At 40.2% G+C, this 12,706-nt stretch overlaps 1 protein-coding gene across 5 annotated transcripts in view; it reads right to left on the bottom strand.

Annotated features, from left to right (window-relative positions):
* The window catches only part of ripor1 (RHO family interacting cell polarization regulator 1), a 92,826-nt gene that overhangs the window by 29,750 nt on the left and 50,370 nt on the right, over positions 1–12,706 (bottom strand). Inside the window, exon 1 of one of the 5 annotated variants that reach the window (XM_072694651.1) lies at positions 10,748–10,906. The exons of the other annotated variants lie outside the window; for them this stretch is intronic. Coding sequence (XP_072550752.1) covers positions 10,748–10,766 — 19 coding nt within the window. The 5' untranslated portion in view covers positions 10,767–10,906. Of the gene's footprint in view, positions 1–10,747; positions 10,907–12,706 lie in introns of those variants that run through there. 5 annotated transcript variants of the gene reach the window in all.

The following is a 12,706-nucleotide window of genomic DNA, read 5'->3' as shown; positions in this document are numbered from 1 at the left end:
ATCTACTGCTACCACAACACACCTATCTGCTTTTAAAGAAGTACTGAACAGCATGTTCAAAACTGAAAGGAGTAGGCTAATGTACACCTTAAAGTGCATTCACCACATTATAAAATAGCCATTTCACATCAGTAGTCAACAAAAAACTAAACTTACCAATTTAGACCAGGGAGGTGAGTCCTACTGGATTAAAATATTAAACACCCTATAAATGGTCATTTCAGAAAAAGTAAGCTACTGGTCAAAATAAATCCAGAATGTCACATTATATACATTGTTTATGTAAAGTATTAATTAGCAGACCAGCTTACCTAAATTATATGGCTGTATTATACACAGAAAGCCAACGATCAGATCAGACCAGTATCCGATACTCAGTATTAAGGTCTGCAGATTGAATTGTGGGGCATAAAAAATGGATCTGAAGATCCTTACCGTTCAGACTATGCAAAAATAAATTTACATAAACTATAAAAATAGAAGTTCCATAAAACAAACTGAACTGAATAGAGACACTTTGTTTCTGAAGTGACAAAACAAACACTCAAATGAAAATATTTCAGACCATTGAAAAATTTTATTTAATGCTTTTTCCAACATTTTAATGATCTGTGTGGATGCCCTGAGAGTCATCCAGCCAGGGGAGAAGGGAAGGAGCCTAGAGCCTTCCCCAGATCTTCCCCAGCCCTCCCCCAGAGAGGCAAGGCTCCAGTTTGTCGCACAGAAAAAAATAACAGCTTTAAAGCTTGACTTCATTCCTCATTCTGAGCAACAATAACTTCTGCTCCTCAGCCAAAACCTCACACACATTCAGATCTACTGCCTGACAGAAAAGATTAAAGGATCTATTTAAAGTGTGATATGTTTATGAGGTTAAATGTACATTGTAAGCGTGGATAAATATTCAGGTACATTTTCTGATAAGGCTGTTATTTCCTTGTTTAATCAATTAGAGGGCAATCATAGAGTCCGAGAACTGCTATGGCTACATACTGAGATACTAGGAAAACAAAAGTTGCTAACTCGGGTCAAGCCTGCAGGGAAGGAAACAGTTCAAGCCTGGAGGAAAAAGCTGTTTTTTCACTTCACGCAGGATATTCTACCCTCTGACACCGGCGAGCCAGGAAAACAACATCTGCAGCTGACCAGTGACCGACATCTCTTTCCCCTTCTTCCTCACATAAGCCATTTCACACATTGAGGTGAGGAGACTCCACAAAGAACTGGACGGAAGACTCTGAGCTAATGCTGTCTATGACAACAGATGAGCTCTAAACGTTTATTTTTATAAAGGGAGTCTGCTGGCTTCCACTAAAGGCTACCATCAGCAGATTGCATCTCCTGTTACAGAGCACTTTCTGCATGATAAAGGACCACTTCAAAGCAGAGCTTTGGCTCAGCACAGATTGCTGATTTCCTTGATCAACACACCTAATTCAACTTAATCAACTAATGACAAGATTACGGTGTATTAGAAATGAAATCAGTGCTAGCTCTCCAGAGCTGTATTTGGGCATCCTTAAGATGATGTTTTATTGTTATTATGGTAAAACCTCTATGAAAACTGAATAGACCTGCTGGCGGTTTCAGACTTGAATAAAAAAATAACCTCAAGTCAGCCATTGTACTCAGACAAAAGAATACGAATTCAAGAAAATAACACTAAACATTGAATCAGCAGACACACACCTGGAAAATGATTGAGATACATACACTTTTAGTAGTAATGGACACTACATCTACCTAGATTAGTGTTAATTTGAGAGGTTTCATGCATTTCTGTATTGATACAAACAGGAATGTCTTGCCCCTATCCAGTAGATTAGGATCAGGGCCTAATTTTATTGGATGAGGTACCGCCAGTCTAGAATGTCAAATTATAAACACTATGTAATACAAATGTGTTTTTCTAATGGTCCATGGAAACCAACAGGGCAAACTGGGTCTGGACAGCTCAGTTAAATTATTATTATTTTTATTATTATTATTTATTTACTGCAGTAGTCGAATTTCACCTAAACATTCGGCTTCAATGGAAAGATTGATGATCGCCCTTCATCCCTCAAAAAATCACTACTTTAAATGTGACACTGCAGGTGAATTCATTCTTAGAACAGCAAAATATCAGCATACTGCATCAAATAACCACCTTTAAGTACTGTGATACTAATGCATCAATACGACTTCTTCCTTCCAAAACAGACACCTGATTCATGATCTGTACGAAACATTCCATTAGGTTCAGTTTTACTGCCGCTGTTACACTTGCTGTTTTACAGTAATGATTCCCTCAATCTCGACACAGAGCTGAAGTTAAAGCATCGAGACTGAGATGCTGTCGGTCATGTGAACGGAGCAGGTGGATAAAACATTCTGCCACAACAGATTGCTCTCTGCTCACACATCAGAGTGATACAGATGTGTGACCGTGTTTATAGTCGTGGGTGTCTTTTATGGACACAGGCTCAGGCTCAGACTCAGACTCAGACAAAGCAGGAACACAAAATACTTGAAAAGCTAAAATACTGAAAACTAAAATTACTAGAGCATTTTGCTTTTTTCCTGATCTGAAAAAATGGTCCGATACAGGACTCCGAAAAAATGTAATTCGAGCCGAACTGTGAGTTGTGTGAGATCTCAGCTAATTCTAAATGAAGTAATGATACCAACTCTATCTAACCAAACGTCTTGATATGTGCCTATGAACCCTGATGTTTATCACAGCACTTCTATATACTTCTATATTATGCTTGAAGGAAGAGTATTTACTGTTTGAGTAACTTCACATTTAATTTCAAAAGTCAGAAGAAAAATGTAAAGTGCCACAGTAGAGAGATGCTGGATGCTAGAGATTATATGCAGAATTAACCGCTGCCTTTCAGAGCACTGGAAAAAACAAATGCAATTGCCTTCAGTTCATTCAGCAAAAACATGTGACAGAATCCCACAACACCCACGGTTTCAATGTATCGCCAATCCTGATACTATATTTAAGTGCCAGTATCGGCACAGATACTGAAACAGTGTTAGTATCGCCATGCGAAAGCCAAAAGAACATACACTTCTTTTCACACCAACTAAATATCTACACCCATTTACACACAGAGACACACCTTCATCTGGATCCTCATCCTCTTGTTCATCCCCAGGTAAACAAGGCACATGCAAGCGACACATTACTTGTCCTCACCGCAGTCTGTCTGAGGCGCGACCCTTTCTCTGTCTGCCCTCCTACCCCTAAAAAAAGCCCTGGAAGCTTCCACGGGGGGAAAAAATAAGCCTCGGCTCTGAAAGCTCAAACTATCCGGCCTTACTCCGTTTAGAGCAGAGCATGTCGTACCTGTCTGAGAAGGAGAACAACTCCCGGTCTTGGGAACAGATACCACAGGCACCACTGGTATGGCGCAATTAGACAATTCCACTGCAAATCCATGGCCTTCCATTGGCTTCTGTAATAATCAAGGCTGGCCTGGTCGACAGGCTCAGAAGCCTGTGGATCAGGGCGGCTATATTGTTCAGGCTGCCTGGCCTTGTTCCAGGACAATTCCAGAACAACAAAGTGGACGGGGGCCACCCACAACCCAGTCACAAAATGACTGCAATAGGATGCAAGCTGTTAAACATCATGTTGCTGTTTCATGCTCTAAAAGCTCTGCTCCTAACGACTCATATTTCACCCACATTATCAGTGGTCATATTAATACATGCCTGCTGACCAGGCAGTAATTTCTATGACAAAGACCAATGAATCATCTTCAATCAGTCATGGAACTGTGCATCAAAACTAGGGAGGTCCTGATCCATTGGTCTTTGATCTGATCCAAGAAGCTAATCCAAAAACCTTAAAATGTTATACATTGTGACATTTTGGACTGATATTATATTTTACTTATTTAATTCTTTGTATTAAAAACAGCATTAGTGTATATCTCAAGACACAGATGCTATAAAATGAACTGAACTCCCTCATCATTTGGCTGCCAGTTATTTTAAAAGGCTGCCGTTAAACCACTTTATTTTGATATGTTTATAATGCCACACTTTTTTGGTTGTGGATGTTTCTATAGCTAATGCTTATTAACACACGCTAAACTTGGAGGAAAAAATCTGCTTAGACCTGTGTGAAACCTGTGTTCCTTAAAAAAAATACTTTGACAGTATCCACCCCCAGCACCCCCCTCCCCCTCCAAACTGCACTCGGTGCTGCTCCTCTGGAAAACCTCTCTCCCAATGTTTTCTCATCCAAAATAAAAATCTGACAGATACTAAAATAAATCACAGTGGGAGGACAGCTGCTCAGATGAACTCAAATAAAGCTCCAGTTGAGTGAACACACTGACTTTTTTTTTTAAAGAATTACACTCATCTTTGAATGGGAATGAACAAAACTATCTTCAGTCTTTTCATTTTGCAGACTGAGGACTCTAGAGCAGTCTGCTACATCGGGCCAAATTCTTCGGTATTATAATAATCAGCAAGCCAGCATTTTGGGTAAAAATTAGTCACTAGAGTATGTTTAGGATCAGCAACATAGATAATGACCAGAGAAAAATGATGCTTATGTCAGGCTAAGATTGGTCAAGTCAGCTAAAAGTACTTGTGTCACCATTTCCTACAAATCTCTGGGTCCAACACTAGACATGGTTGTCCAGTCAAGTACTTTTGTTTATATTTGCAACAAAAAAAAACACTAAAACACACACTTGTACATGTGGCACTGCTATCGTTTTGTTTGCAATTTTGTAAATAACATACACTCTACAGGGCACCTGACTGTGAATTCACAAGTATTTTTTATTGTCATTAAACTACAGTACAATAAAATTGTTCTATTTTAAGGATCAGCCATGGTACGTCTGAAGCAGGGATGATCAAGGGCCCAACAGCCAAGTAGACATGGGTATCAAACCCAGCGCTCCATCCACCAAACCACCACTAGCCGGGGTGGTTATTTAGGCAAAATCAGTCAAAATATCAAAACACCGCAATTTGAATAGAATTTTTAATACAGAACATAAAAATAACCAGTCAAAAAAGAGCCATGGTTTTAGACATTAATATAGTAATAATCTTTACAAGACAGGAAGATAAAAATGACATAAAAACATACTTTTATGAAACTCATGTGCTCATAGCTTTTAATACTTTTACGTTTATGTGCCTATGAAACATAGGACGTCAATATCAGATTTTATAAAAGTCTGCAGTCTGAAAAATCTTTTGTTTATAATACATACTAGGTCTCAAACACAGCCTCACCTCACCCAAACAACCACGACTCCAACCCCTCCCTCAAAGAATCACTCAGAATGTACTCATCTGTGCGTGATGTTAGTAGTTTTAGCCTGCTAGCACCACTGCTACCATCTACAGTGTACTCACAGTGTACTCAATCCACCACGTGACCCTGTGGAAGACTGTTATTTAGAGAACACTGCATCAGTGAATAAAGAACTAATCTGAAATTCTGAGAAGCTCAATTGATTTAACTTCAAGGGCACAATTTAACTTTAGATCCAACTTTAAATTACACTTCAGAAATAGTGCAGGGCCACACAAATTGGGTGGCAATTCCTCCAAGACCAGGGAAGCTGAAGTATAACACTGCTCCGACAACACGCCAACAAACCAACAGCCATTTTACTGAAGCCAGACCCTTTCTAATTCCACATTCCACTCATATCCCAGATAAGCTGGGTGTTGTGGCCACTAAACAAGAGTTGGCAAGACCCAGAACAGTAGTAAGCACCCAGGCCAGTGAAGGCCAGGAAGAGAAGGCCAAATCTGGTCCCAAAAACAACAGTATAACGATCCGGGCTGCTGCTGAAACAACACTGAAGTATCGCTGTCAGTCTACTGATATGCCAGCAGCCAACAGATCTTCACATCCCACTCACTCAGCTGCACCAGTAACCTCAAATCCAACTACATCAAAATAAACCAGAACGTTAGTTTGTAAACCAGGCAACAGCTGAGAGAGAGAGAGAGAGACAACACCAATGCTATTCCAGGTATCAGTATAAGGCTGACACATGCAGAAAATACTGGATCTAATATTAGACGGAAAAACAAACTAACAAAAGACAAGGCTAAGCACAGGAGAGCACACCATCACCATTGCACAGCAGTGCAACAGAATTCAAACTCCACTAATGCTGTGGTGGCCAGCCTTTAGGTTCAACCAATATGGTAAGAAACTTGGATTTCTTTAAATCCTTTTTAAATAATATATTTTTTTTGCATTTATTTTCACTGTATGTAATATTTCCAGGAATCATGCCAGTATCAGCAGATTATTGCTTATTGACAGATGTTAAGATATTACATTAGTTGACGTGTGAAAATGTAGTGTGAGATGATTAGGTGTACCAGAATGCAGACTTTCTAGAGATGCAGATAGCCTAGAGGTTAAAGGTCAGAAGCTTCAGGGTCAGTCAGATATAGCCTGTTGCAACTGCCTAGATTGTAAAAGTCCTAAAGGTTGACCATATATTTAAAGAATACACACTGTTGCCCTTTCCTAAAGCTGTAAACCAATAATGAGAATGTAGGGTTAAGCTGCCTGCAGAACAACCTGTGAACTAAGAGCCCCTGCACAGACAAACTAAACGACTTCATTTCTGCACCCATAAGTCTCCAGCTCAGCTTAGCTTTCTTCTCCTCTGCATGAAAATACAGTATACAACAACTGGCTTCACAAACAGGCTCAAAGTATCTGCAGCAGCAGATAGCAGCAATGGCCTCAGTGCAATTTCTGCGTAACAATTTTTTTAAAAGCTGATTTTCTTGACTATGCATCAAATGCAAGATCGGACTTAACTGATATTTGTTTCTTTGATTTAGAATAAACAAAAAAAAGAAGTTATGCTACGCCACCAATCAGCTGACTTATCACCTGAAATATCTCTATCCACACGCCTCTATGCTGCACGATGCTGCGTTTAGTTTTTTCCCCTCCTTTCTCCCTACTGCCATTATTTTGGTCCTGCCCAGTTGCACAAGGGGTTGGCTTTGCCCCTGCCTTCTATGACTTCCAGTTGTTTCAAGACCTGGGCTGACAACAGGGCCTACGCCAAAGACTTAACTTGCAAAACAATGTTTCATGTATCATATTGTTAACATTTTGTCAAGATTAATGTTTCTCTTCTTGCAAGCTTGCTTCTGGAGTCTTCTGATAGAAACACACCTCAAAAGTCTCATCCCACTCAAAATACATTTAGATCCTTGAATGTCATTCAGAATGTGGTATGTAGTACAAAAAAACCTAATATAAACTTCTCTGCATTGCTGAAGGGTTATGCAGCCATTCAGAGTGACTGTTTCAATTTTATATTAAATGTTTATGCAATGTGCCATTTCACTAATGTGAGAGGGTCATTTAAAAAATATTTCTGCAGCAAAGATTTGGAAGTTTAATCAAACTACATTGAGCATACAATACATCAAGCAAAACACATGCATTTTGGGGCTCAGTGGTGAAACGCGCTGCCACTATGGCCTTGGGTCGCGGGTTGCTTCCCGAGCCATGCCACTTTGCCATCAGTGGCCAGAATCTGAGAGAGCACAATTGGCTGTGGTCTTTCGGGGAGGGTAGATGTCTATATCACCCTTGAAGTGATGTTGGCCAGCACAGGTGTCTGTTAGCTGGTGTAGCGGAGCTATATATATATATATATATATATATATATATATATATATATATATATATATATATATATATATATATATATATATATAAAAAATTGTGACTTAAATATTGTTGGTCATATTAAACACCTTTCATTGGAACAAAAATAGTTTTAAATTTTTGATTAAAAAGTAGTGTTGCCTCTGAAAGGATCACCTGATATTTGGCTATGTCAAAATGTATATGGAGCAAGACAATATCAGCAAAAACCCCAGTCATCACTTCTTTTTGTGGCACACACAGGCTCAAATAAATATGGCCAAGCTACTTGTACAAAATCATCCTCCTCCCCCTGTGCTTTTGTCCAACCAATGTTTTTTCTGCATTTTGTGTGGTTGTGTGTTGAGCAGAATACTCCTCCATCGCTGACTGCAGACTTAGGCCCGGGTCTGACTCAGTGTTCGAAATGCCTGCTTTTCACCAACCAATCAAATCCCAATCCAAAGACTAATGCATCACCTGCATGTCTTGCTTTACTTGAAAATACATAATGTTATAGATGAAAAAGCAGTCTGTAGTGTAATTTCTGACTGACATTGACCTTAAGGCAGTTTATATATGTATCTAAAATAAATAGGATAGGTTGATGACAGCCAATCCTAAATTTTTCAGTATCGGCCCTGGTAAATAAAAAGCGGTATTGTGCTTTTACTAGCTTATATGCTTTAAACGTCTTGTTTGTTAAGGAAGAGTAAAATTATGACACACCTAATAGTGATAAGGGTATTTATATTAAATGGGTCAATGAGCTTATGACTAGTGGCTCATTTCTTCTTAAGTATTATAGGAGCTTATTTTTTCCTGGTCTCGGTCAGGTTTTCTGGAATCCCCTTAACTTGCTCCACAGAGAGTATCCTTCCTGCCATTCTGAGTCAGGCCAGGCAAAAGGAAAGAAAAACCCTGCCGCCCCTTGCTCTCTCTCTCCCTGTGTCTCGTTTCCCCACCTTCTCATTCTCCTGGAGTGAGTCAAGCTAGGGGGGGCTTTCAACACTCTTTCTGTTTGTGTGCGCCTGTGTGTCGAATTCCAGAAACTTCTAGTGCATGAGGCCCCTCACTACAAGTCAATGGCCGAGAGCTGCGAGTATCTGCTAAGTGTGTTTACAGCACCGTCAGCGACTAAGCCACGAGTGAGCCTGAGCTAAAGGCCCAAGGCTACGTTCTGTCCTTAATGACCTCTTTGTTTGTTTGGGTTAGCTGACCCTGAGGTGGCACGCTGAGCTGCAAATTGTGGAACACATAAACCCAGGTGTCTCACTATCTCCCACACACAGGCCTGTGGGTGAGTGGGCAGAGCCGCAGTAAAGTAAACCAAGGCTGGGTTCTTCTTAGCATAACTAAGCTGTTCTGAGCGGTGTTGTGCTTCTCCTCCTCCACGTTTTTCATTATAAATCTAGTAACGGAACTGTTCAGTACTGCAGTTAATCAAACTCCCTTTTCCCCCTTTCCTTTCTGTTCTCTGATGTTTGAATTCACGCCTTTGTAAAAAAAAGCTTGAGGCGACACATAGGCAGGACCAATGCCTGGACTGTACGTAGTTTTGGCTATGTAGACTTTATGTGTATGTGAGTGTGTGTGTGGGTGTGCGTCACAAACTATTGCATATGCAGTACGGCGTCATTTTTCCATCTAAAACCGTCGTGTTAAGCAATCACACACACTCGCACAGAGTTGTAAACAGCTCAGGGACACTTCAGCCATGGGCACTGAAGGAGGAGTGGGCCCTGTTCCTGGACTCCCCACTTACGGTCAGTACAGGGAATTGAAGAGCCACAGTTGCCCCCTGTTATCTCCTGCTTTACATTAAATCAGAATAACATTAGGCTGCCATATCATTTACAGATTTCTGATGCAGTTTGTAGTTTTGAGAGTTTTTTTAAACCGCTTGCTATTTTTATGGTTTATTTTTTTCACCCTGAACATAAAAAATGTGCCAATAACAGTTACTACAAAACTGCTGAGTTTATGATGAATCAGAGCATAAAACATTTACTTGATAATAGTGTACTGTATCCAGTCAATAACAATATTCCAAGCCAAAAAGTTGCAAAAAAGGTGACATATTTATGATCAGATTAAATATGTCTTTCAACTTAAAACATAAATGACTATGTCATTTCATTTCCACCTCACGCAACAGAGCCTGGTCAAGCACTTCGCCCTTCTGAAACTACAGCCCTGCCCACATAACTTCCTCCTGATGGTTTCCATCCAGCCAATGGGTGGTTCTGGACCTCAACACTGAAAACAGTTGTGCTTCGATACACAATGGACATAAACAAAAATACCACTGTCATGACATCCAGCCAGGCTTCTACAAACACTTACAAACGTGTTGCTGTGATAAGCCACATCTGGTTTCACTTCTAAATTTTTCTAAGATGGGAGCTCAGGGTGACTACCTCTACTAAACTCTACACTCCACTTCTTCCTAAATTCTGAGAAACTTTCATCACATTTCCAACATATTCCTAAACAAGCATTTCTCAGCAAACAGTGATTAGCTCTGCAACTTTGGGAGGATCCACTAACAGCGTTATCCAGAGTTCGTGCAGAAAGAAGGAAATGGTGGAGGGCTTCCCTCCCTTGTTCCATAGGGCACGTCCTGTCTGATCTTTGAGAAAAAGTAGCACAGCAGAAGAATCTAAACTCCCAATGAAAACAAAAGCAAAGCTAGAGAACACAAATGATAACGCAGTACGACACAGCATGACAAATATCTTCCGTCATTGGCTCGCAAAGCTTTCTACAATGTTTCGAAAACCATTATAGACAACAGAACAGTGAAAACCGCAACTCTATAAACACATGAAATACTAAACTCACAATCACCTTCATCAGCTTAGAGGCCACCAACAGAGCCCACAGTACGGACACAGGCATTTCTCAACACCACGAACACAGATGTTTCCCCAACGGCACCAATATGAACCTAGTCAGTTCATTGAAAAACACTTTTGATCTGAAAAACACAGGAAAAGATGGCATCACACCGAAAACTCCAGTGAGAGCTATCCATATCTCCTGACAAGTCTCGGATTTTACTAAGAAAAGTTTGGGCACCTCCATATCCACTGTACATGTTTGCCAGCTGCTTCCTCTGGATAAGTCACAACAAATGACAGCGATTCTCCACGTTTTCCAAAGTTCTCCTTGGTTCTGAACAGAAATATCACAGTTGTTGCTGTGGTGTCCTTCTATGCTGCTTCATCCTCTCCTGATACTAAAAGCCAGTGAAACAGAAAGGATAGGGAATGAAAGAGAAGCAGAGGCGCTGCCAGGAAAAGGGCAGGCAGTGCACCTCCCTGCAGCCCTCTCCTCCTCCCTCAATTTCCCGTGCGCTTCCCGGTCTGACATCACACTCTTCCTGCCTCTCCCTCTCCCAGCAAAAGCGCCTGCGCCTGGTTTCCTAATGATAAACCCAAAACGCCCACTTCAGAGCTGTGGAACAACCGCATTTAGATCATGATGCATCTTCATATGAAGTTCAGTAATGACCTCAAAGTCAAAGTTAAAGTTTACTGGTGTGAAACCAGTCATTTCATTCACTCTAAATCAGCACAGTTGACAAAGGCAATAAGAAAATTTGGGATTTTACATCACATTCAAAATATTTAAGGTTCCAAAATAATCCACCTAATTCCGCCTAAAGTCATAAAGAACTCAAAAGCAGGGTGAATCAGGAAATCACCAAAAGATGATTCTTATCAGGGCTGAACATTCAGGGCAATTCCCCTTTTTGTCACAGACATGTGAGTCATGGCAATTATCATTTGCAGGGTCGATCACATCACAGTCTTGTGCTGAGGTGATACCAGACATTTTAAATAATACTTATGAATAACGTTACCAAATGCTAACTCGACTGTTCCAGCTGGTTTATAAATTAGGTAGATTTTAGCTCTTGTTTTTTGGGGGAGTTGAGTAGATTTCAGTATGTCAGACAGCTGACAAGAACTATGCATGATGAAACTGCAAAGAAGAATGCAGGAACATTCTTTGTTAATGAATGCCTGACAAATTATTTGTACAAACTAGAACTTGCACAACTATTTTTTTTTTTACTTGTTGACTAATCTTTCAACACAACAGTAGTTAAGTGGTTGACATTTACCACAGAGAAAAAAAGGAACAAGTTCCAGAAATCAATTCTATTAGTAGCCTTAAACTATGTACTAGCAACAGTTTTGAAGCAGATGCATTGAGATGCAGATGCAGTTCACAGAATACTATAATAATACTGAGTAGGACCTTCTTTTGCTCTCACAACAGCCTCAATTCTTTACAGTACGGATTCCGCAGGACGTTACAAACATTTCTTTAAAATTCTGGTCCATGTTGACATGACTGTCACGCAGTTCCTGCAGATTACTTCAAAAGAGCATTTAAGAAATGTTCTACCACCTTGGAAAGGAGTTTGTTTTATTGGGTTCAGATCCAGTGACTGGGAAGATCTCTGAAGAAGAACACATAGCTTGTAATGTTTTTGAAACCATTTTAAGAATTTTGCTTTGTGACTGTGCGTAATGATGTTGGAAGACACCTTTGGACCATGAAGGGAGCAGACATTTTCTAGTCTTCAACTGTACAGTTTTGGGGAGTCTGTGAGCCCTCTGCAGCCTCAGTTATTTTTTCTTAGCTGACAGACATGGAACCTAACTTCTGCTTGCTCTTCCTCTGTTGTAGCTTATCTGCGACATGATTGATTGCATGTAGTGTAGTATTTCCCTTCATTACTAGCAGGCTTTCTGTCTAGCAGGACCACAAAGCAGCTTTCTCAGTTCATCTGTTCACTAATGTTTATGGTTCCGCTGTATTCCATAACTAAACTCTGGAAATGTCCTTGATTAGCGGACAGGTGGACTTTGTGCCAACTACTGGATTTATTAGTCGACTAGTAGTTGCAATCCCCCTAGTACAAACACATTTATCTCAAATATACACAACATTTGAGAGGGCACTGAGAAAAAGAGGTCAACCACATCATTCAACATAAGTGGATGTTTTATGTATTTTCTTTTT

The sequence above is a fragment of the Salminus brasiliensis genome, chromosome 13 (assembly GCF_030463535.1).
Source record: "Salminus brasiliensis chromosome 13, fSalBra1.hap2, whole genome shotgun sequence".
Lineage (NCBI taxonomy): Eukaryota > Metazoa > Chordata > Actinopteri > Characiformes > Bryconidae > Salminus > Salminus brasiliensis.
This window is presented reverse-complemented; position numbering and strand designations above follow the sequence as displayed.